We start from the raw sequence: 23,920 nt of genomic DNA on the forward strand, positions 1-23,920 counted from the left end.
TGGTATGAGAGACAGGAAAGGCTTTCTGCTACCACCTAGGAAGCTGAAAAGGGTATATTTGGGTTGGATGTAAGGAAAAAAATTTTATAATAAGGGTAATAAAATACTGGAACAAATTGTCCAGAAAAGTTGTAGATGTCACATCACTGTAAGTCCTCAAAGACAGGTTGGATGGGACTTTGAGCAACTGAAAGATGTCCCTGCCTGTGGCATGTGGGTTGGGCTACATGATCTTCAGGGTCCCTTCCAACCAAAATCTTTCTATAATTCTATGACATGATTACTATGCTCTTTCTTTTTTTTGATTTTCTTTGCTTTCTATCTTCAGTTCATTTTTTTTAAACCCCTCCTCCAACCTGGTCGTGCCAAGCTATTACCTAGGTTCGTACACAAATGTCATCAATTTTTGCTAATGCAAAAATACCTCAGCTCTTTCCTACAGCCTGAGTGTGACAGACAACAATTTAATTTGCCAAGGACTATAACACCTCAATTTAAATAGAAAGTGAGTTAAATATGATGTTTGTATCACAGGGAAACTGGTACAGTTGAACTAAGTCTGATTTAAACTCTGCAAATGCCCCACACTGCTACAGATCCTGCATTTACTATTCAGATTTAAGCAGCATGCAGTAATTATGATTTAGAACTACATATTTAAAATGAAGCAGGAAGAAAAACAGGAAAAAGACCGGTTTATAACATTTCCTGCAGTTTTGCATTGCTGTAAGCAGAGAGTTGAAAACCTGAGAACTTGCAATCATTACAATATTGAAAATTTTCCACAGTATTTCAGACATTCATTATAGTTCTTCGCACCCATTTTACTGATATCTAAGACTGCATAAATTCAAGACTAAAGAATTAGCACTGTGAGTTTAGCCCAAGGTACATGCATATCTGTTAAACGTAAGTATATTAGAGGTGGTGAACAAACATACTAGGGCTCTGCACAAGAACATTTTCCAACCTCAAAGAAAGAGCATGGAAGAACTGATGAATGAAAGATTATCTAGTATTTTACAGACAGATTTTTAAAATACTGGGTTGAATTAGGAAAAAAAGACTTTATTTCACAAATTACTTTCTCAATTAATTTTACACTTAATAGTGTGTCCAATATAATTACTTATAAAAATTGCAATATGATTGAATTTTTCTCTTTATCTGAAAAGCAGCACCAGCATCGGACGTTCTACTGATTAGAATCTGGCTCGATGTCTGAAATGGAATTAAAAAAACAAAACCAAAAAAACCCCAAATGAAACCAAACCAACCAAACAAACAAACAAAAAAAATCAAACAAACAAACAAAAAAAAAAAAAAAAAAAAAAAAAAAAAAAAAAAAAAAAAAAAAAAAAAAAAAAAAAAAAAAAAAAAAAAAAAAAAAAAAAAAAAAAAAAAAAAAAAAAAAAAAAAAAAAAAAAAAAAAAAAAAAAAAAAAAAAAAAAAAACACAGAAAAAATCTCCTATGCTAATTCTGAGAGAATGATTTCAGAAAGAGAAGTGTAAACATTTCCATGCCTTTGCTGAAATTGGGATGGAAGAGGAAATCGTTCCTCAAGACAATCATAATTACATGTATACAAAAATGAAACATGCTAAATTTCAGTAAGACTTTCAGAAAGTGTGGCGGCATACTAGGGGGAGATTACACAGAACATGAACATAATAATTTATAGAGAACTAAAGAGAAGTTTATGTAACTTTTCCTATGATTTATTTTCCTACTACATTTTTAAGATAAATGGAAACCAATGCCAGATTATTCATAGAAAGTCTTAAAAACCATGACTCTTACATCACAGTGAATTTACTGGTGAAATTCATATTTATTTACTTATTTAGCAAATAAATTGCTTTTACTGAAAATATTTTTAGAAAAATAAATCAAAGACTGAGCAATAATAAGTTCCTGAATCTTTAGAACTTACTTTTACATTTTTGAGAGGACACATTCTGAACAAACCCAGTAATTACATATTATAGTCACTCAAAACACCTGCAACTAGTGATACAGAATTCAAGTCATATGCCCAAAACAGACCTTCTCTTTCACATTCAAAGTTTAAGAGTCGGGTGTGGGAAATCAACTACAGTAATTAATATAACCTGGATTTGCAAGCAATATTTTAATAAGTCTGAAACCATGACTACTGCATAGGATTAAAGGCAAATTAATAATTTTCAGAATAAAGTAATTACTGTGCAGACCATGTATCTGTTCCCTTCTCTGTCAGGTAAAACTGAACTGTAGGCCAACAACTAAAGTATAACTTAATTAACACTGAAGTTTATGAGATGATGTATGACAGAAACAAGGAAGATGTCCATAACAAACTACTAACAAACATCACCACATAGAAAATGTGACAGACTCAATGCGGTACACATAGAAACCATCAGAGCACAGCACCAGCAGAACACAAGAAGAATTAATATAGATTAATATTTTCAACACATGAGTAACAAAAAAACCTAAAAAAGCACTAGAGACACACATAAGCAATGAAAGTATGTGGTCAATACACAAAATTTTACTAAAATGCATTAAAGAGGAGCAGTAACTTGAACTAAGTCTCCAGCCCCACCACTGTACTATTCATTAACTCCAGTGGTGACTAGCTACTACAACCCTGAAAAGAAATTAAAAATTACTAGCAAACACTGACTCAAACTGCACAACTGGAAGAGATTGTACAAGTTTGGAAGGAAATCTGTGGATAGAATGAAAAATGGAATTGAAAAGCTGGGATAAGCAAACCAACAGAAAAGAGACTGAAGAACCAAATTACAGCTGATCTATCAACTCATGATGTATTAACACAGAATGAAGAGATCCTACTAGCCCTCGATGTCATTATATCCTTGACAGTGATGCTGAGATTTTTGGAATTCTCTGTTTGAAACTTGACACCTAGAACATATGTACACTTAATTCAAAGCAGTGAATGTTTGAAAATAGCTGGAAATTTTGAGCCTTTCATTTTATAAGGCTATCTTGGATTATTATGTGCAGCCTTTCATTGCAAGAGCAGATATGCTGAAGATCATAGTTTTCAATGTGCCAAAAAAATCTCAGTAACAGGAGACATGAAGTAAATTTGAACAGAACAGTTACTGTTCAGACATTTATTTTAAAATCATTTTTATTCACTATCACATCCTTTCCAAAGGGCAGGCTACTTCGTCTAATAAATCAAGCTTTTACATAGTGCGCTAAAAGAATGAACTATAAACATTATATCCTTTTCAATTCTACATCACCTTTAGTGTCTTGAGACATCCCACTACTCTAAAACCTACCTCTGGGTTGCTAACTAGCTCAGCCTTGCCCTGCATTGTCTTCCAAACTTTCCTTCTTCCCAGTCCTAACTTCTTCATCAGTTATACAGGAAAATCGATTAGTTTCTAACAACTTCTGCAGTGTTCTCACACACCTACATAATACCTTGTGAGTGTTCATATTCTCATTTTACCTGAAGACCCATCCCCATCCTTTCACAAGTGTTTTTATGACAATTCCTTCATTTCAAATGCCACGGCATTTATCAGACTATAATTCGGAGAAACTCGCACTGACTTCTACAGATAGTTCTATTTCTACACACTGAGTTCTATGATTTCAGTACAATAGGAAAACCATTTGCCCATCCATCTCTCTTTTCGTTGTGCAATATAATTTAATGTAGACAAAAACCAAGCTAGGACCTAAATTACATCTTTTTCTCCTCGAAGAAAAGCTTATTCGCTAGCAAATAATAGCTGACAGAGAAAACAAACAAATAATATACCAAAAAAACAAAAAAAAAATTTTGGAAAAAAAAAAAAAAGGTGTAGTAGACTGAAATGTGGAGGAAGGCCCCTCAAAAGACATAGAAATTAACATACAGCTCTTGGGACCCACTGAGCACATTTCAAGTTAGATGGAACAAAATGAATTCACAGTAACATTTGCTAAGAGTAAGAAATTAATTTGCTAGCCATATGCTTCTGAGGTTACAAAAATGACAGTGAACTGTCCTCTAGTTTTTAATGGGACCTGTCCCTTAGGTAATTCAAACAACATCTACAGATATGCACTGAAGGCACTGAACGTGCCTGGGAGGTCACAATAGAATGTGAGAGCTAGCCCAGCTGCATGGAAAGATTCTGTTCTTTTGGAAGGGAACAGGCAGGTTCCCTCCAAAACCTTCTGCATGGTAACTAAAAATCAGAAGATGTATTTCTCAGGATGGTAACTTGAAACTGAAGTTCTCATTAAAAGAGGCACCTTGGACATATGGAAATAAAGATAGTGGTGCCTAGTTGTATCAAACACTGACAGAAAGATTTTTAGCACCAGGGTTTTTTTTTTATTTTATCTTCCTTTCTTTTTTTTTTTAATTTTTTCCTTTTTTCGAAAAGGGTGAGTATTTTCCAGTTCAGTTTCTCTCTTGTCCCCAGGCAGTAGATTACAACTTATAAAATGGTAAAGCCAGAGTAGGAAAAACTGTTTGTAGAAGATTTGGAAGTTCACAGCCTTTGAAACTTAAAATTACTTTCCTTGTACCTGCACTAACAGGCATACTGTGAACTGCTTAAATAACAAAGGCACATAGCTCACCTCATAGTAACTTCGCACAGCATTGCAAAATGCTTCATCTGCTACAATTTGTGTCTCGCCGTTCAAAAAGGCCTGGAAACGTTCCTTCAGTAACTGCAGCTGCTGCTTGTTGAGCTGTGCAAGAAAAAAAAGGAGAGGGGAGAGAACAATGATGAATGCAGTTAGTCTTGAAGTAAAAATATGCAGCACTATACACAGTTGGAAGCCATGGATGGGCAAGGAAAGGCAGAGGCTCCCTGGCCTCCTGGCTCCCCTGTGAGTGGCAGCTCTTCAGAGTCCCACCTCGGCAAGCCAGATTGTGGCAGCCAGATATGCACATACACACCATGCAAGCAAATCTCTGCCTTTTCGTGGTGTCTTTGGGATGTTACAGGAAAGTCTGCATGGAGACTTCTGAGCAGTATTTTATATCCATATGCTGAATATAATGGTTGACCTCCCCCATGGTAGCAGTACCAGCTAATAAAACTTAGCTCCAGTCTTCAAATATGTTGGGGGGGGGGGGGGTCTGCCTTCAAATAACTGAATAAAAACAACTGAGATACCACAATTTTTGGGAGTAATCCAGTGCTACCCTGAAGTGTTTCAACACGCATGCTCACTGTGAAGAAAATGGACCTGCAGCCACTGATGCTATAACACTATGAATAACATGAAACAACTAATCTTGGGTAACAGCAGCCAGAAGGTTCCAAGACTGACACCAAATTGCATTTGGTGGACTTCATATCAAAGTTAAGCATATTTTGAAAACAAACTCGTTACATGACTAAACCTTGCAATCAACCCATTTTTATAAATTTTAATGTTATGGGGAAAAGCAAAGTCTGAAAGTTCTCCAAGGATCCAGACAGGTCTTTTGCCAAGGTTTTTAACAACTCTCGAAACACTTTGTAAGACATTTCTCCTTATCAAATCTGTGAGAAGTTTTAATATTACATCAAAGGAGACCACCATTAACATTAATATAAAAAAGCAACAGGTAAAGTTGTTTTGCTTTTCCAGAACATAAAAAACCTCAAGTCTTTCCTGAACTTTAATTTAACACCAAAAAACATTCAAAAACTACTGATTAAAAAGTTTTTCATCCGTCCTGTACTTTGTTTAATTAAAACAAACAAACAAATAAACATATAGCTAGAAATTGGAAATATTTTCCCAGAGGGCAAAAAGTTATATTTGTAATGGCTAATCTGCAGCAAATAACACTGGCTCAATGGCATAATTCTTACTTAAGAACTTTTTGGCATCTACAGTAAATACGGTGACCTTAGGCTTTTAGGTCTCATGTCAACACTTTGAAGTCATTTAATATACAACACTGTTATAAATTAGCAAAATCTCTGCTATCCTGATAATGTGCCTGCCTTGGACAACCTCTATTTTCTTCATATCAAGGGAGAATTTTCATTCTACACAAACTTTGCTAAGTTTGCAGACTCATGTTCTCCTATGAAACGTAGTAATTTTCTGCAAAGCTCTCCAAATTCACTGCACACCTGAAAGCTGTTCTACTTTGACAGGAAACAATCGTTTAGATACCATCTAAAACTTGATATCTGAAATCCTCTGAAAAATAGTGAAATGCAGGCAGTAGCAATGAAAGTCAAAGAATTATGCCTTCAAAAAATAATCCAAGCTACTTAAAAATACCTGACAATTCTATTCTTCATTTTAATTGAACAATTAATGATACAGAACAAGCCCCAGGAGACCCCTTCAGAAAAAAAACAGCCTACTGTTGAGGCAAGCAAACTTCAACAGAGGTTGCTGTGACTTGGATAAATTTCCTGCAGGAATTCCAGAGAGCAGCAGCCTAACATTTGACCCAAGCCATCCTGTACCACTGCTAGTTAAAAATCAATGGAAGAGAAGTATTTGTATTTTACCTGTACATCCACCAAAAATGGCATCTATCCACCTGCCTGCCAAACATCCATTCCTTGCACAGAATATGCACCACAGATGTTAGCTGTCTGTAACAGAAATCAAACTTTATGCCCCTTATTTGACTCCCCTTATTCTTCTCTCATTTTCTAAATATTTTAGACAAGTTGAAATATCAGAACATGCAAATCATCAAGGATGATTTGAATTCTTTTTTCAGCACACACTTGCTCTTGTGAGGGACTTAAAATTTAAGACATGAGCACTCATGCAGACAGTGCCCCACTGCTGAGCAAGCAGCTCCTTCATCCCATGGAATATTCACAGCTCTGCCACAGGAACACATGGGCTTCCCGCCAGGATAATTATGGAAATGTGTTTTCATGCTTGCAGACTTCATTCTTTAGGTGATTTGCTTGTCTATTACCCACATATGAAACAAAAACATTATGAATAAGGAAATGAAACATAAATTTAATTCCAACTTTCTCATTTCTAACTATCATAGTTCAGCAAACTGATATGCCTTTAAAATATTTATATATGGCTTTCATATTCACTACTTTAGGTAGTAAGAAGTTCTAAGGGTTGAGTGGCATTTTAGGATTACTGTATATTTCTTAAATTACTAATGTTTTAGTGCAAAATCTGGATGTGCAGAATAAAGTTCTCCCACAAAACTAAAAACCAGTAATATTTCCAGTGGAAAATATGAGAAGCTACAACTTGCACTAAGGATGAGCTCAAGCCTATTTTACATGTCCCAAACACTGTCATATATAGAAACGCAGTTGTGTTAACTGTCAAGATACAGAATAATTTATAGTAGTCTAGTGCAGCACACAGCTCCTCTGGGTTTTTTTATTTCTCAGAATATTATGTGTACAGTGAATTCTCTCTCATCTCTTTTTTTTTTTTTTTTTAATGTTGGTCATTTTTAATGAATTCATTAGCACTCTTCAATTTGCAGCATTTAACTTGGTCAATATGGAACAAGAGATGAGGAAATAACGTATAACCAAAATCCCAAATGAAATGTTTAAACTTAAGGGCAGTAAGCCTGGACACATTTTCTCTGGCAGGACTTCACATAATGGAGCTCAGAGTCCTTCTGCAGGACCATTGCCTTTCCACTGTATGTGCCCTTTCCTGCTCTGCTCTGTGCAAGACCCATACACATCAGACCTGTTCTTTCAGTCCCTCCCAACTTCCTCCCATCTTTACTGTCAGTGCTTCTGTTTCCTCAATTTAATTCTAATAGAAGGAACTATCAACAGGAAATGTAAAATAAAAAGAAATTACATTACTTCATGTACCCCAAATGTAAACTGAACTCTGAATACCACCTGAAGTGTACAGCAAAGCTTCATTGATTCTGCTGCTTTCCATCAACCTGCTTCAGTTTTGTATTGCTTATTTGGATTGCGCATTCTCGGTGGTATGAAATCTGTTGTTGTAACTCTGTGTGATGCTTCATAAATAACTACTGCTGCTTCATGGGAGAATGTCTAACTACATTCCAGTGACTCAGAATATCAGGTTTGATTGCATTCTGCAAAACAAATGAAGATAAGCAGAGACAAATTTAAGGGGAAACAAGATTAAGTGCCCTAAAATTTGTTTTTAATTTATTGCAGCCACACAACAGATAATTTTTTTCACCCTCCATCCCTGTGCCTTCAAAAAAGGTAACACTACTTTTTTTTTTTTACCTTACATTCACTAATCTCAGCAGACTATCAAAGAATGAAAACATATATTTACAGTAAACAAAGAGCTATTTAATTAAATTAGGAATAACTTTTTCAAGTTACAGTAGCAATTTAACTTTTTATAATTTACAGACTAATACAAAGGTAAGAAAGAGCCTCAAGCATTTAACTATTAAAAACATTTCTAACCTTACATTTAACATTTCAAAGAAGTCTTTTATATCCAAATATATTCCTCTTTGAGCACCACTTTAAACAATTGCTTTCTGCCTTCTAAAGTAAAAATTGGGTATTAAAACCTACAGGCGTTTCTGGTTAAGCTCCACTCATTCCTTTAGACAATTTCAATAAAAGGATTTTACACAGAGTTTAAATTCTTATTTTTATAAGAAGCTGCATTTCAAGTAGATCTGCCAGGTTAGAGAGTTGTTCTCATGTCACAAGTTTTACTTCCTTAAATAATAAACTCCAACATTTTGAAGGAAAAATGAAGCATCTATGCATTTTTAGCAGCAATACTGCTTATTTCTCTTTGAAAGGCAGAAGGAAAAAAATAAAACTATAGCTTCACTGAGTCTGATGCTCATTTAAGGGCATCTTCATCTGCTTCTCACTGCCTAAGTAAACAGAAAGCTCACTACTGCCCTAATCATATGCAGCCAACAGCAGTTGGCAAAGACATAACTCACAGCACCACTGTCCCCTAGAAAACTCTGGGCTTAAAACTGAACAAGGTTAACTTGTGGCCTGTGTGTTGGCTTGTCCCCTCAATCATCGCAGGTGCCGGTTAGCAACACTCCCCTGATTCCCCACAAGCGCAGGGAGCCCGGAGCTGGTACTGGAGCAGTAACACTCTGAGCCATTGCCACCTTGTGGTCATCTCAGGAACACCGCAGGCTGCAGGTCTTCACACTCCAACTTGGGATTTCTGCAAGGATCAATATGCCCCTGACCTTAACACAAGCAACAGCATTGCTTCTTCTCTCCTCCCACACTGTAATGTGAAATTAAGTTTCTCAGACCATATGGGTATTTTAGGGAAATAGCAGGAGGTGATGACTGCCATTATAGACAGAGCTAGACAAAATATTTCTAAAGCAGATTGCAAAGACACAGGAATTAGGAAGAAACAACCAAAGAGCCATTTCCCGAACCCTCAATGTTGCAATGTGTATTGTCTGGATCACCAAACATAACTTATGTCCCTCAAGACTTCCAAAAAAATTAGATTTGTTATTTCAAAATTATGCCATTTTGTATAATGCCTTTGACAGCAACAGTTGCTTTTGAAAAACTTCTGTCAAAACTATACTTTTTGAGACAAGAAGGGAAAAAGAACCAAGTGAGGGTTTCCTTGAACAGCTGTCGCTCCTTTCCACTTCAGCCATGAGATAAATTTTCATCTCCTGAATGAACAGAAATGAAGGTACCAAGAAATCCTTTTTTGGCCACCTTCTTTCTTGAATATAATTGAATATAATTTCTTGAATATAATTTTTTTCTTGTCCCGACAACTTCTTTGCAAAGGAAAAAAGAAAACAGAGTAGAAATTATGTCAAGGATTAACCATCCCACTTGCCCATATCCTCAGATAAAACAAAATCTGGATGATACAACAGTACAATGCATTTACAGCAATGCTTAATTTACCACACAACTTCCAGGATGATAAAAATTCAACTACCTATAATTTCCTAGCAATTTAAGTAGATCATGTGTTCAAGGCCCTACAGATTTTGCAGGTCCATTTGCACATCAAACCAAGCTTTCAATCTATGCTCCACATGCCTATAAAAGGAGCATGACTGTGCTTTACATGGGCTTTGTTGGTTTGTTTCTTTTAGCTTTTGTTTCCTATTATTTTATTCTGCCTTTAAAGGCGGTTGGTTAAGTGCCAATCTAACTCACATTTACTCTTCTGTCCACCTTCCTGAATAGTCCAACTGCAGTAGCATGATCAAGTACGTTGAGTTCAGCAACTCCGTCCCTGTGTCTCCTCTGCAAGGTCTCCCAACTCAGGTGTGAGGTGATACTGGTCAGCCCAACACAGCAGCTTTCCTCTTCTCAAATGAGCCTTAAAAATGGCAGGACAGCATCTAACAACACTTGAAACAATGCTCTCTCTCTCGCTGACTGAGAACCAAGAGCTACCCGAGCCTTCACCCCAGACCAACTCTTCTGTAACTTCAACTTCCCACTATCCTCCAGAGTGGCGGGGAGGGCTTTGGATAAAGCCAGCCTGGATAAAGCCCTTTTCTTACAGACTCTGCAAAGCCACACACAGTCCCTCTGTGAGAGCCAAGAGCAAGACACAAAGCCTTGGGCTGAACCCATCATTATCCTCTCCCTCTAGAAAAAAACCGACTGTGCCACATTATTGCTTGTTAACGAGCTTCATTTCACACTGGTGATGAGAGTAAGCCTGCAAAGCAAATAACCCGTTATAAACAGTGATTCTCAGTCTATTTCCCCTCCTTCTCCCCTACATTGCCTCCTCTTCCAGTATCTGCCTACACACAAATAATACTTGTATTTCAGAGCAGAGATAGAAAGTACTGATTTATAGTGAATTACTTGAGAGATTTTCTTCTGAGAAAGACTAAATAAACAGTATTAGAAAATACCTATACAAAGACAGAGGTGATAGCTGTGGTTACTGTGCTGAATTATGCAGGTCTTAATTATGTGCAATAATGGTCCTACACAGCATGTGGGTGGCACACAATATATGCTGTCCTTTACTATTCATTGCATAAACCGGTTTGATTTTCTAAAAAAACCCCGATAAATATTTTGCTGTCACTTAGCAACCTTGGCTGTTCTTTGATTTTCTTAAAGTTGAAGATATTCCAAGTAAAACAGTGTCTGTAAGGATTCTGTTTGCTGTCACTCTGTGCACACTACACTGTGTACATAATCATTGTGCAATAATTCAGTTCCTCGCAGCATCAAATACTAGATTACCAAAACCAGCCAATACATTTTACCAAACACATTTATCATTCTTTATAATCCAACAAGATCAACATGGCATTTACCTTTCTTTTGCCTGACACTTGTTTAAAAACCTGAAACACTGCCAATAATGTTCTCCTTGTTGAATTCCACTTACAGTGTGTTTCATTGTAAGTTATAAATATTTTAAGCGTTGTTAAGTTTAAGTATTTTCATTGTCCAGAGCAGCATATTCAGGATTCTTTGACAGAATTGTCAAACATTTCACAAGGAACAGAGGGTTTGGATATTGGTTTACTTCAGGGAGTAGAGGAAATGGGACAAAAATCACCAGCAGTGAAAAAACCAAAGTCTGATTTACATGAAGGCATTCAAGACCTCCCAAATATGGAACTAAACACAGACTCCAGAAAGGTCAGATTGATACCTGAGAGAAAAAGAAAAAGAGAATGAAGAGGAACTAATATTTTCTGGAGGGAAAGAAAAAAATAAAAATCAGACTTCCCTGATTTTTGAACAGAAGAATAAAAACATATAAAGAAATAAAGAAAAATTTAACTGCTTAGAACTTGCTCATAGCAATGATTTCTTTATCACTGGAAAAAAAATCAAGATTTTACAGACTATATTAGGAAAGAAAGCATTTGCTATGTGTTTTTCCTAAATGCAGTAAATATCCCACCCAAATAAAAGCCATCTCCACTGAGATGAGGTTGTCAGTACAGCTGCAACATTTTCTTTTTACCTACTCCTACTTACCAAGATTTGCTATAGAATTTAGCTGACAATCATCATCTAGATTTATAATATTTTAGTTATTTCCCCTGTGCTGCAGACTTCACTGATCTCCTCCTAGTCTGTAGTGGCTGCATAGACACACTGCACCTAGGGCAGGTACATTTTGCTGTCCCTTGTGCCACCACTCATGTCCCATGCATAATACATAAGGGCACTGCAGCTTCACCTGCAATTGCCAGTTACCAGATCAGCCATGCCTGAACATTATGCTAGTAAAGCTTACTGCCAAGAAAGCTGATGATGGTTCATGTGGTGACCATGAAAATTATGCCTAGTAGGGATGCACACAGTGATACCTGCCTATGGTAGGAACCTCAGCTACCAGTGCCTTTCATAGAATCATAGAATGGACCAGACTGGAAGGGACTTCCAAAATCACTCAGTTCCAACCTTCCCACTGTGAGTAGGGAACCTTCCACTAAACCAGGTTGCTTGAGGCCCTATCCAACCTGGCCTTGAACACTTTCAGGGATGGAGTAGCCACAACTTCTCTGGGTAACCTGTTCCAGTGTCTTCCCACACTCACAGCGAAGAATTTTTTCCCAATATCTAACCTAAACCTAGCATCTTCTAGTCTAAGGTCATTACTGCTTGTCCTATCACTATGTGCCCTTCTGAAAAGTCCCTTTTCAGCTTTCTTGTAGACCCTTTAGCCTCTGGAAGACTGCAGTGAGGTCTCCTCAGAGCCTTCTCTTCTCCAGGCTGCACAACCTCTCAGTCTGCCTTCACGGAAGAGGTGCTCCAGCCCCCTAATCATCTTTGTGGCCCTCCTGTGGATTTGTTCCAACAGCTCCACATCCTTCTTATCTTGGGGGCCCCAGAGCTGGACACAGTACTAAAGATGGAGTCTCTTGAGAGCAGAGGGGCAGAATCACATCCCTTAACCTGCTAGCCAGGCTTTGATAAAGCCCAGGGTACAGCTGCCTTTCTGGGCTGCCAGTGGACATTGCTGGGTCATGTTGAGCTTCTTCTCCACCAACACTACCAAGTCTTTCTCCTCAGGGCTGCTCTCAATCCATTCTCCATCCAGCCTGTGTTTGTGCCTGGCATTTTCCCAACCCATGTGCAGGACCTTGCATTGGCCTTGCTGAACTTCATGAGGTTTACACAGGCCCAGCTCTCAAGTCTGTCAAATTTCCTTTGGATGGACATCCTGTCCCTCCTGTGTGTTGAACATGTCACACAGTTTGGTGTCCTGAGAAAATAGCTGTATGATGTTTAGCTACCTACCAGGTTAAGCCACAGCACTAAGAGACTGTGTTTGGTACTTGGCAAATACGAGTTATATTCCCATCACACTCCGTGGCAACATATTTCAGGATTAGTTGGGCTTAAACTCAAGGAATAGAAAGGATATCAATGAAAGCTGGAATAAAATCCAGAACAAGGTATCCATTTTATTCTGAGTTCTGATAATGTTTAAAATATATTTCACCAAACTAAATAATTATACCAAATCTCCACAAAATAAATTATCTAGTTTCATTAATAACCAAAACTGTGTCCATACTCTATCTGCCTTCTCTCTCAGGGCTGTGAAACAGAGAAATTTATGATGAGCAGAATCTCTGGAATTTGTCTAGTCAAACCTCCTTGTCTGAGCAATTGTTGGGGTTTTGCTCTGGGTCAATTTTTCTCACCCCCCACACAATTACTATGAGTTAACAGAAAGTTTATGCAGACAAAAGAGATCTGATTGGGGAAAATAATATTAAGATTTATTACTAGCAATACAAAAACTAAGTGTGGCTTGGCTTTTCTCTGTACTGAAGAGCTAGAAATTTTTGATGACTCATCTGTTCAGTAAGTCAGGAATCCCAAGAGAAGCAGCCCTGCTCTTCTGCTATCAAGTGTTCCTCTCAACCTGATGTCATCGAAGAATGTGCCAAGGCTGCATTCAGTTCTATTTCTCAAGGCAATCTATATAATCACTTAGGTTGAAAAAGACCTTTAAAATCATCTAGTCCTACACTTGATTATTATACCTGTACAACAGTATCTCTTGGACAACATACCTGCACCATCCTCCAGTTCATCATCCCAACAGAAATATGAAAATACCAACCCATTAGGAGACTGGAAAGATAAACTGACAATACATAAACTGTGAATGCTTATTTTCAAGTAAAGCTTTTTGGCTTCCCTAGAACTAGATAGGAGCAGACAGTCCACATCACTGAGTCAATCATCAGGTTAAGGGCAATAAATTCAAATTTAAAAACTATCTCATTAATTATATGCCTTCAACTCCAGCTAGCAAATTAATGTCAAAAAAATTTAACAAGATTAGTGGGTAACATAGAGATGTATCAACACCTCACCAAAGGACAATGTAGGTACCAAAAATTGACTTGGGAGACTAGATAACCTTACAGAAAAGAAATTTTCTGCAGATTATGCACACAAAAATGCTACACACTAAAGACAACCCCCATTCCCCCTATTTGGTCTAGAAAATTCCTGAGGCTAATATAATTATGGGTATTACAACATACACTTGCTCCATTTTCAATCTTCATCTAGGCATCTGATTAAGGCCACTGTTAGAAATAGCCTAGTTGGCTAGATGGGCTGCTTTTCTGATGCAGTTAACAAATAGAAGAAATTAAGAAAGCAGAAGTAAAGCCTGGAGTGTCAGGTCATCACATCATACAGACACACATACTTTACACATGACAATACACAATCCAATATAGCTATGGTATGGCAGAACTAAGATGCTTAAAGAGCCATAATATTAAAGATCATATAAAAAACCCCTATGCTAACCCAAGTGACCTTTGGTTTTGTCTTGCAAGGACACTCCTGCTGTGAGAGACTGCAGCTTTGAGTGAATTATCCAGGTATCATCTGACCTTTTACACTTCTCTTTGTTACATACTCTTCTACCTTGGAAACTCACAGTGGGAGAAATCTCTTCTTCGAAATCCTTTCCCAGTTTCACAAAATGAACGTTCAAACATTTTCATCTCCTACTTTTTTAGAAGCCTCAGGAATACATTTATTGCAAACATCTAGGCACTATCTGAACAATAAATACAAACATCTGCATAGCCATCACAATAAACATCCTCCATGACAGACATATCCAAGCCCCTGAATGCTTTATTTCTCAGCATGTAATATGAATTTGAACCAGCACACCAGATGATCTCATGAAAACTACAGGGATGAAACTAAGCAACTGCACATGGCAACCAACCTGCACTAACATTTCTGTAACAGCAAAGAGCACTTCTCATGAAAGTACTCCCTCTCCAACCTCTCAGCCCCACCTCCCAGAGCTATCCCTGGAAACTTATTTTCATAAACCTAGAGGATTTCAGGACTCATCAACTCATGGAAGTTTAGTTTTGTCTTGCACTATAAAATTCTACCAGAGAAATGTCAAATAAGTAGGTAAAAGTTTTATCATGTCCCCCATCAACACTCCTGTACACATTCCACAACTATCTATTCTCTAACATTCTATCTATTCTCTAACATTCTCTAACTGAAAATGTGTGCTTCTGTCTCTGATTTTAATATCTTACTTGATTAAAACTTCCTCTAATTTCCCCCCTCTCCCAATCATACAGACCAGCCTAATAGAAGGCATTTATTTTTCCCCACAAATTTTGTTCTCCTTACATCAAAGAGCCATGATTGCTACAGGATTATTCAATATCAGCATCTAATCTAACACACTCATATGGAAATTCTCAATACGCTACTAGGTTTGGTCATCAAGATATGTAGGAGACTCTCCACCATTTGAAGACTTAAGTACAAAGGAACAACTCCCTGAACCAAATGTTCTAGCAGAAAGAAAGTATTTGAAAAAAGGAACAACAGGATTTATTTTTACATGCACATAATTAGGAAGTCAGATTGGATTATCACAGTCCTTCTGGTCAGTTTGAAGAAAGTTCTCAAGGCTTAATTTACACAGCTGAAACTACCAAGTGAGCAATACAGATTTTATAATGACATCTGATTGCAGCTTTAAGCAAAACTCCACTTTGTTTCAAATTCTCAAGCTGAAATTTGTTTGGAATTCTCAAGCTGAAAAACACCAGAAGGGATGCGGAGGTAACACACAATCCTCAAGCATATTACTATCAAATATGGTTTTTTAGATGTCTATGTAAACTGGACTCAATTAATCCTTTCTACACCAAAATACACAGACATACTATCCAAATTTACACATTTAGTCATATTGACCCACATATTTCAAATACAACATGGAGCATTCCACTGTCCGTCTCATTTTGGTTATACATACATACATATAGCACACATGACTACATTGTCCTCTTTTTTCAAAGTGTTACTTTAGTCTATGAAAAATTTAAAGACAGCACTTAAAAATCTGTTGATTTTTTTTTTTTTCACAACAGATTTATTATTCCACAACAGGTAAATTGATCAATTAATGCAAATTCATTCCACTCTCTGGAAAAAATGAGCCTGTCTCAGAACTCTACGCTATAACATTTAAATGTAGAAGCAAAACACAGTAGTACATAAATCTAAATGTATAGTTTTCCCATTGGAAATAAATTCATCAGGCTTCACATATGAGACTGATACACTAATGCTATCCAAAGCTATATTTTACTGGGCAATCTTTATGTAATTAAGTCTCAAGAAAACACTCGATTAAAATTCCCTTAAAAGGGGAAATACTCACGCACACCCCAAATAGCACAAATACATTAGGCTGTACCTTCTGTTTTAGAGATTTCAAGAAATGGGATCATCATAATCATTAAACAGAAATACGTAACAGTAGCTAAAAGATTTTATTGTCAGGTTTTTCCTGATAGTGACTCAGAACTTTCTTCTTTTTTGCTGCATTTCAACCCTATTTCTAGTTCTATCTTTTGCTATGCTAAGTGATTTCCTCTGCTTGGTATGTATTAATATCATCCAAGCCTTATAGAATTTGCTTCTATTTGTGAACATCTTTTTCCCATTTCATCCTTGTTCCTGTGTGTTTTTTGGAGGAAAGAAGCAGCTTGATACTTCAAAAAGAAACCATTTGTTGCTTATTTTCTTTCATAATCAGGATTCTAGATTAATTTTCCTTTTGTGCTTAATCAAATATTTCCCTCTTCTTAACCATATGAAATGAACTTGCAGTATTTGCTATCATACCACCCACTAATTATAATCTACAAATTTTATTCCTAAGCGTTAGTTCTGTCTTCCTTTGTGAAAACGCTCCTTGCTTCTCACCAAGTCCTTCTGCAACATGATGTGCACAATTCAGGACACCAAAATTCCTGTAACTGATGCACTTTAATTTTGCCTGCAGCACATATGCGCTCGCACAACAGATAACTTTAATAATGGACAGTATTAGTATGTTAACATTTCCGAGTAAAATAATTGCTTTTGTCCTCTCTGCTGTACAATGTGCCGGATGAGTCAGAGACCAACCCCTTCGTGGCAGAGCTGTGGTGAAGGGCACCAGGGAGGTCCTCATGCTCTTGGGAGCTGCTTGCCCCTGGCCCCCATGGTGGCTGCATGGCATGCATCAGCACCTCATCTTCTGCTTCTCTGATCCTCAGCCCGAATATCACCCACTCACATTTCCCTGGCTTGATCTGGGACCTGTCTCCTGACTGAGGCCCTCCCTGGGAACCACCAGATGGAGGCTGACCCTGAACACAGCTTTCAGACATGATCCTGACTCTGCCCCTCAATGGCATCCCAGCTTGGTCCCCTCAAGGGAACAGCCTGCCCCTATTGCTCCCTGACATCCCCTTCATTTCTCTCCACTGCCCTCAAAATCATCCCTTTCCTAGCAATAACCCAGGACCTCCACATCTGCTCTCCCTTCTTTCCTTACTTCTGCCTCCAAATTCAGGGACCACAGAGCTTCTAACATGATGCTCTCTCCATGTTACTTCTCTTCCTGCTCCTCTGTCAGGTATGCTCCAGCAAAAAGGCAGAAGAACACCCTTAAAAACAACCAACCCTCACCCTCATGAATAAAAATTTAACATTTCAATTTATGTTATTCAAGTAGAAGCAGAAACAACATAATTTATAACATCTCCATGTAGATCTCCAAGTCCATACTGCACAAATTGCATAAGCTATTCACTGATGCTATCAGAATAGCTTTCAGCAAGATCTTCAACAACTCTTTTCCAAATATAAGCCATGCTGTATTTTTGTCTTCCCCATTTTTGTACTGTTTTCAAAATTTTGCAGTCTTTCAGCTTTCATAAATAAATTTTCTCTTTATGTATCTTCTTCCTCACAGATGCTTCAGAGAGGTTCCTAAAGATTTCATCTTTGTATTTATGTCAGCTTACATGCACAAGTGGATGTGCAGGCTTATCTAAGCAGATGACCTACAGGTCTCATTGCTTTTTCCAACACTTTAGGTTTCACTGAGAAAAATGACTGCTGTTACACTGTCATTCTGGTATCTCTCCCATGGTGCCCAGGTGCCCACTTGGGTCCAGTACAGACCTCCTCAGAGGTTCAAAGTGCTGTCTGTGTTCAACTCTTCCTTTCCTGCCTTCTCTGGATAGACACTGCAGTTCTTGACCAGGACTAGAAATCAAAATCATCTTCAGCTCAGTTCTCCCTCCAGGCAGAATTTTTGCTGCTCCCTAAATAATCTCTGTGATCCAGCTTTTCCTACGTTCAACAAAAGCTGCTTATGCTTGAATTATTATCTCAATTTCTACCTAATATGCCCAGTACCACTGTCTTCCAAAGACGTGATTATTCAACACTACAAATACCTGCTCCTTCCTTTTGCCATGAAAAGAAGATAGACAGCTAACATGTAATTCAGTCATATCACCAGTTTTACAATGATGCATTTTTTCTAAATCAATTAAAGGAGTAATTTTGGGGTTTAGGTTCCTAATATTCTTGCATTAGGATATTTTATTTTATTAGGTTTTCAAAACAATGTTTAACTACAAAATTCATGTCCTTTAGAGTTGTATCCCATCAGCCCTTTAGTGCAAGCAGCAGGGACCACATTGCAATGCAAAATACAGCACTGAGATAAATTTAATTCTGTGAAAATAGAGCATAAAAGTCTGGAGAAGTCTAGCTTTAACCTTATCACTTCTACTTAAAATAAGGAGGAATAAAGTCATAGCAAATTCTGCTTTCCCCCAAGAAATAGTACTGGAAGAAATCACCTTCCAGTGGAAATTTCAACTTAAAAAAAAAAATAAATCTCATCTCCAATTATATATCAGAGTTTAGATTAACATAAGATTTCAGTATAAGCATTACAGTCTTATAGGAAACAGAAAACCAGAAGACAAGTTTAATTAAGGTGTTTCCCACTCTGCAATAATGTTAGCACTAATTAAAAAAAGTTATTAAGCTGCACTTATTTCCATAGAAAGTTACTGGTAAAATGTATTTCTTTTATTGCAGGCTTGATGCCTTGAGGGAGCAGAGCTAAATGGCTGAGTCAGTCAGTAAAACAGCAAACCAATTCCCTTGCATCACGTTCTCCTCTATGCTCTGAATACTAAACAGGACAGAATATTGAAAACAAAAGCTGAGTATCTGCCAGTTGAAACATGACTCTACCATGCTGGCTGTAGTGATAACTTGTTCCCTCCTCAATGAGTAAACCAAATGAATCACAACAAACAACAAGGCTGTACAGTATAATACTACAGATTTGTTTACTCCATACATGCATATTCAATTCAACAATAAATATAGGCAGTTACTAAAACTCATTCCACAGGAAAGATTTTTTTTTTAATTTGCAATATAACAAAGAGAATCCAATGGTAATGTTACCTCCAGGGTCTTCACTCTTACTCTGCACAGTACACAGCAAGTATGCTTTACTTCCCTCCTCTTTTTGTACAGCCTCCATATATCAAACAATGAACAACAAAGGCTTCAAGACATTCTCCAATGTACTAATCCAAATAATCAGGTTAGGCAAAAAGTTACTTCAAGCACAAGTTCTTTCATTACAAAAGCATGTGAATCTGAAAATTTACCTATGATCAATTTTTTAAAAAGACATTATTTTTTATAGTCATGGTAGGGTTCAGAAGTCTTTGCCAAAACAGCCCATGCCTATGAAAACTCAGTATTCCTTTCTTACATCAACAGTCCATGCTTCCCTGCTAGCAAAAAAAAGTGCAGTGCACCTGCAGGAATGCAGCTGGAAAGAGTGACAGAAAATTTGACAGTCTTATACTATTGATTTAGAGTGAAAGGATTTCCAGGGCACACTGTGGAATCAGATTTGATAAAACACAAGAGATCAGAAGGAAAAGGCAGCAGCATCAGATGCAAGCCGGGTGGAGCAGGGACAGATGGCAGGATATCCAAGTGAGGGACTCAAGTCTGAGCCAACTTCAGTAGGTTGTCTCTTGCCAAACCATTTCGATAAAACAACTGTCATTTGACTTGATAAAGTAACCCAAATGTGGAAATCATTGTATAGTAACAATATTCTGCTGACCCTCAGATCAACCCTGGAACCAGCCAACAAGGGATTATATTCACTTCCTCTCTTCTAAAGTTTGCTAGAGATTAAATCACTTAAACCGGTGCCAGGGTTTCTTCTGGAATGACAGGTCACAGCAATAGATGAATTCCATTTTTCTCACCTCCAAATGTTAATTCAAACAAGATTATTTCTTTGTTGAGAGGAAAATACAGCATATAATAACTTTTTCGCATAAGTATATTACTAAGTCCGGAACTGTTATAAATATACCTAATTAGCTTGGCACAGATTGTTCATTAAGGTTTGAAAGGGAACTGGATTTACATTTTGGGATATGTGCATTTGTTAAACTCAGTGCAGAGGGGAAAAAAATTAGTCAGATCAAGATTAAATAAATATTATAGAAGTCTTACAATTCTGATTAGGAGCTAGGTAAAGATAATAGACAACAAAAAGTAACACACAGTCACAGGATATTGATGTCCAGTAAACATTATTAGAATTCAATATACATTTATTTGGAACACAGTCTAGAAAAAGAATCTTATAAATACAGTTTGGTAAATGCTTGGTTACTAAACTGTTTGGATTTTATGTACACAGTAAACAACTTTGAAACAAAAGGTAGTTTTAAAGCTTCATCTGAGGGTATGAATGAGAGGATGGAGCCTGTTAACCAGTTTTTACACTTTAATAAATCCCTTCACTGCTGACATTGTAACAAAAACCAATAAAACTTATTGTGCTTAGTTTCTACTTATACTAGAACAATTTACTTTATAATGTTAAGAAATAGAGGGGGGAAAAAGACATAACAGGTAACATTGGTCAGTCATGAACAAACAGCCGGAGTCTGAAGCATCCAATTCACCTGAAACTGCAATTCAATGACAAAGCTCAATGTGACCCAAGTAGCAAGGGGCAAAGTCTTGTGCCAGACTTTAAAAGAAGAATACAAAAAGGAAAAAAGAGGGATGAAAGAGCTTTAAGAAAACCCCCTGAGTACAACAGCACGGACCTCAGAGTAAGATGGGCTACAGCTAAGTGAGCAGAGATGTGGTTTCCTAGGTACTTGAGTTATTCCTGAGCATTCATTAAAAATCTACTGGGAACACTTTCACTTCATCCTCCTGAAATCAACTCCTAAATTCATGCAGTGTAGAAAAACCAGTGAACTCTTCTCAATTTACCTTTACTTCTACACTGGCACGTATTTGCAATATGACATGCTTGATCAATATATTACAAGTTATGGTTCCAGGAGTCATTTCACTCCCTTAAATTGCTACCAACCTAGCACATATAAAAATTAAGTATTCAGGTAATATAGGAAGAGAAGTAAGAAATTACACATCATACAGCCATCATTCTTCTTTATTCCTAAAGTCCAAATATTTGATCCCAAATTTTGCAATATGCGCACAATAAGCTGATAAGGGGATCCCACAGGCATTTTATTACCTTAACCTTTTACAGGTCTTCCTATTTTTGCCACCCTCACAAGAAACAAAGTTTTCCTAAACAAAGTGGGGAAATAAAGAATGAAATAACAATGTTAACTGTTTTCTGTCCAGTTAAAAGAGGAGAAAGACATGAAAACAAACAAGCATAGATAGACCAAAACTGCATAGTTGATTATCAACAGCTGAAACTGCTGGTTAAACTAAACACTGGTTTTGCCTCCAAAACACTAAGCTACTAAGAAAAAATTTAAGCCTTCAAGGGGTTATTAAAAATCATAAATAAACTCATTAATGGTCTATTTCAGCTCTTCCAGAGGTACAACTTTTGCTTTTTATTCTTTCATATACAGGATCATTTCCAACATCATTTAAAATATTTAGCAGCATGTTTGCAACTCCAGCTGTGACAAGAGCCCATATGTTCCAGCACAATGGCATGTGACATTGCTAGAGTCAGTTCACAGTTCTAAATCATGTCACAAAATAAGCTTCCCCAACCCACTCTAACTGGTATACCTAAGCACAGTTCTTTCTAGGATTTTCATAACAGTTATTTTTGGGCAGTGTCACCAAAGCTCAGTGTGTCCCACGCTTTTGAGACATATCTGTTTTCCTGTCTATGTCTGAATACACCATACAGTTGGTACGCAAATGCCCAAAAAAGTCAATATAAAATTTCTTGGAAGCATTAAGCATGCTTTGCAATTACATACTATTTGTGTTTTTATCACGCACAGAAATAAAAGAAAAAATTTAGGATGGGTGGGATGTAGAGGTCATCTGGTCCAAACTCTTATTCAAAGCAAAGTCAGGAATCCAAGGTGCTGTTACTGCAACTACTACAGTGCTCAGAGCCTTGGACAATGCAGGACTGCACACCCCCAGTAATACAGATTCTGCAAAATCTCTGAGCAACTTGTTCCAGTTCTTAACTCCATTCACCATCAGAAATTTGATTTCCTGAAAACCAGGAGTTTCCTTTGCTGCAATTTACATCTTTTGCATATTACCCTTTTGCTGTCCATCTCTCAGAATCAGCAACAGAACACCTGCCTAGACATAAAAGCAAAACACAGCAGCACCCTTAAGTACTTAGTTGTCTGAGAGATCCTGCACACATTCGCATTTCTCTGGGTAACCTACCTTGCAAACATCTCTGCATTCTTTCAGGCTTCCCTCATTTCCAGACCAGGCTGGCAATAGCAGAAAACATGGAAGTTTAGATTTAAAGCACCACAGACAGAAGATCCTATACTAAATTCCTTACAGATGCATATATTGATTCTGCAATCTTATCTTTCCTGCATGTACCAGAAAATGAATTCTGATACAGTGCTTCTCTATGTAAAGCAGTTTTCAAAACTAGCAAGAGTCACAGTACATTGGAATTATGTGTGCCAGTGCAAGGTTTCTGGCTTACAGATGGCAGTCACCCTCCAGAACTATGCCTTACAAATAGCTGAAACTGCGAGTTAATTATGCTGAAATCCAAACTTAAGACTCAAAGCAAAAAGTATAAGCAAAGTATCAAAATAAGCTAGTTATCACTCCAGCATCACCCTGAGAAGAAAAAAACTCCAGAAAATGTGATGAATCTCCTGTTTCTATTAAAGATCAGACTCACTAGGGAGCAAATGTAAAAGCATGTCTGAAAGCACCTGTTATTGCCTGATCCACAGCAGAACAAGACAACAGCTCTGTAAATGTCTTAACTGTGTTTCTAAAAGTTACTAATCCAATTTGACTTTACATCGGTGATTTTAATTCCTACAGGGAAAAAACAACAATGCTCTATGAATATTTTAGACGCAATGTCCTGACTGTCAAATCATAGCCTTTACTGTATGCATGGGACATCAGCTCAGGAGGACTTAATATTTCTTGGAGGAGAGGTCTGGGGACAAGGTGGGGGATGCTGTTTCAGAAGAGTTGAGTGCTTAGACCAGATATTCTGAAGTATGAGTTACCTGGATTGCTAAATATGGAATCATCAGGTTTCTGTGACTCCAGAATATTTCTATTTCTTTTATTAATTTTATTAATTTCTATT

General features: G+C 37.2%; 1 protein-coding gene across 15 annotated transcripts in view; it reads right to left on the minus strand.

Annotated features, from left to right (window-relative positions):
* The window catches only part of CADPS2 (calcium dependent secretion activator 2), a 292,864-nt gene that overhangs the window by 230,025 nt on the left and 38,919 nt on the right, over nt 1-23,920 (minus strand). For all 15 annotated transcript variants that reach the window (XM_027897001.1, XM_027896994.1, XM_027896999.1 and 12 more), the window contains exon 2: nt 4,607-4,720. In XM_027897001.1, the coding sequence (XP_027752802.1) occupies nt 4,607-4,720 (114 nt within the window). The remainder of the gene's footprint in view (nt 1-4,606; nt 4,721-23,920) is intronic.

The sequence above is a fragment of the Empidonax traillii genome, unplaced genomic scaffold (assembly GCF_003031625.1).
Source record: "Empidonax traillii isolate 1590-97213 ecotype Southwest subspecies unplaced genomic scaffold, ASM303162v1 scaffold524:size468641, whole genome shotgun sequence".
NCBI lineage: Eukaryota > Metazoa > Chordata > Aves > Passeriformes > Tyrannidae > Empidonax > Empidonax traillii.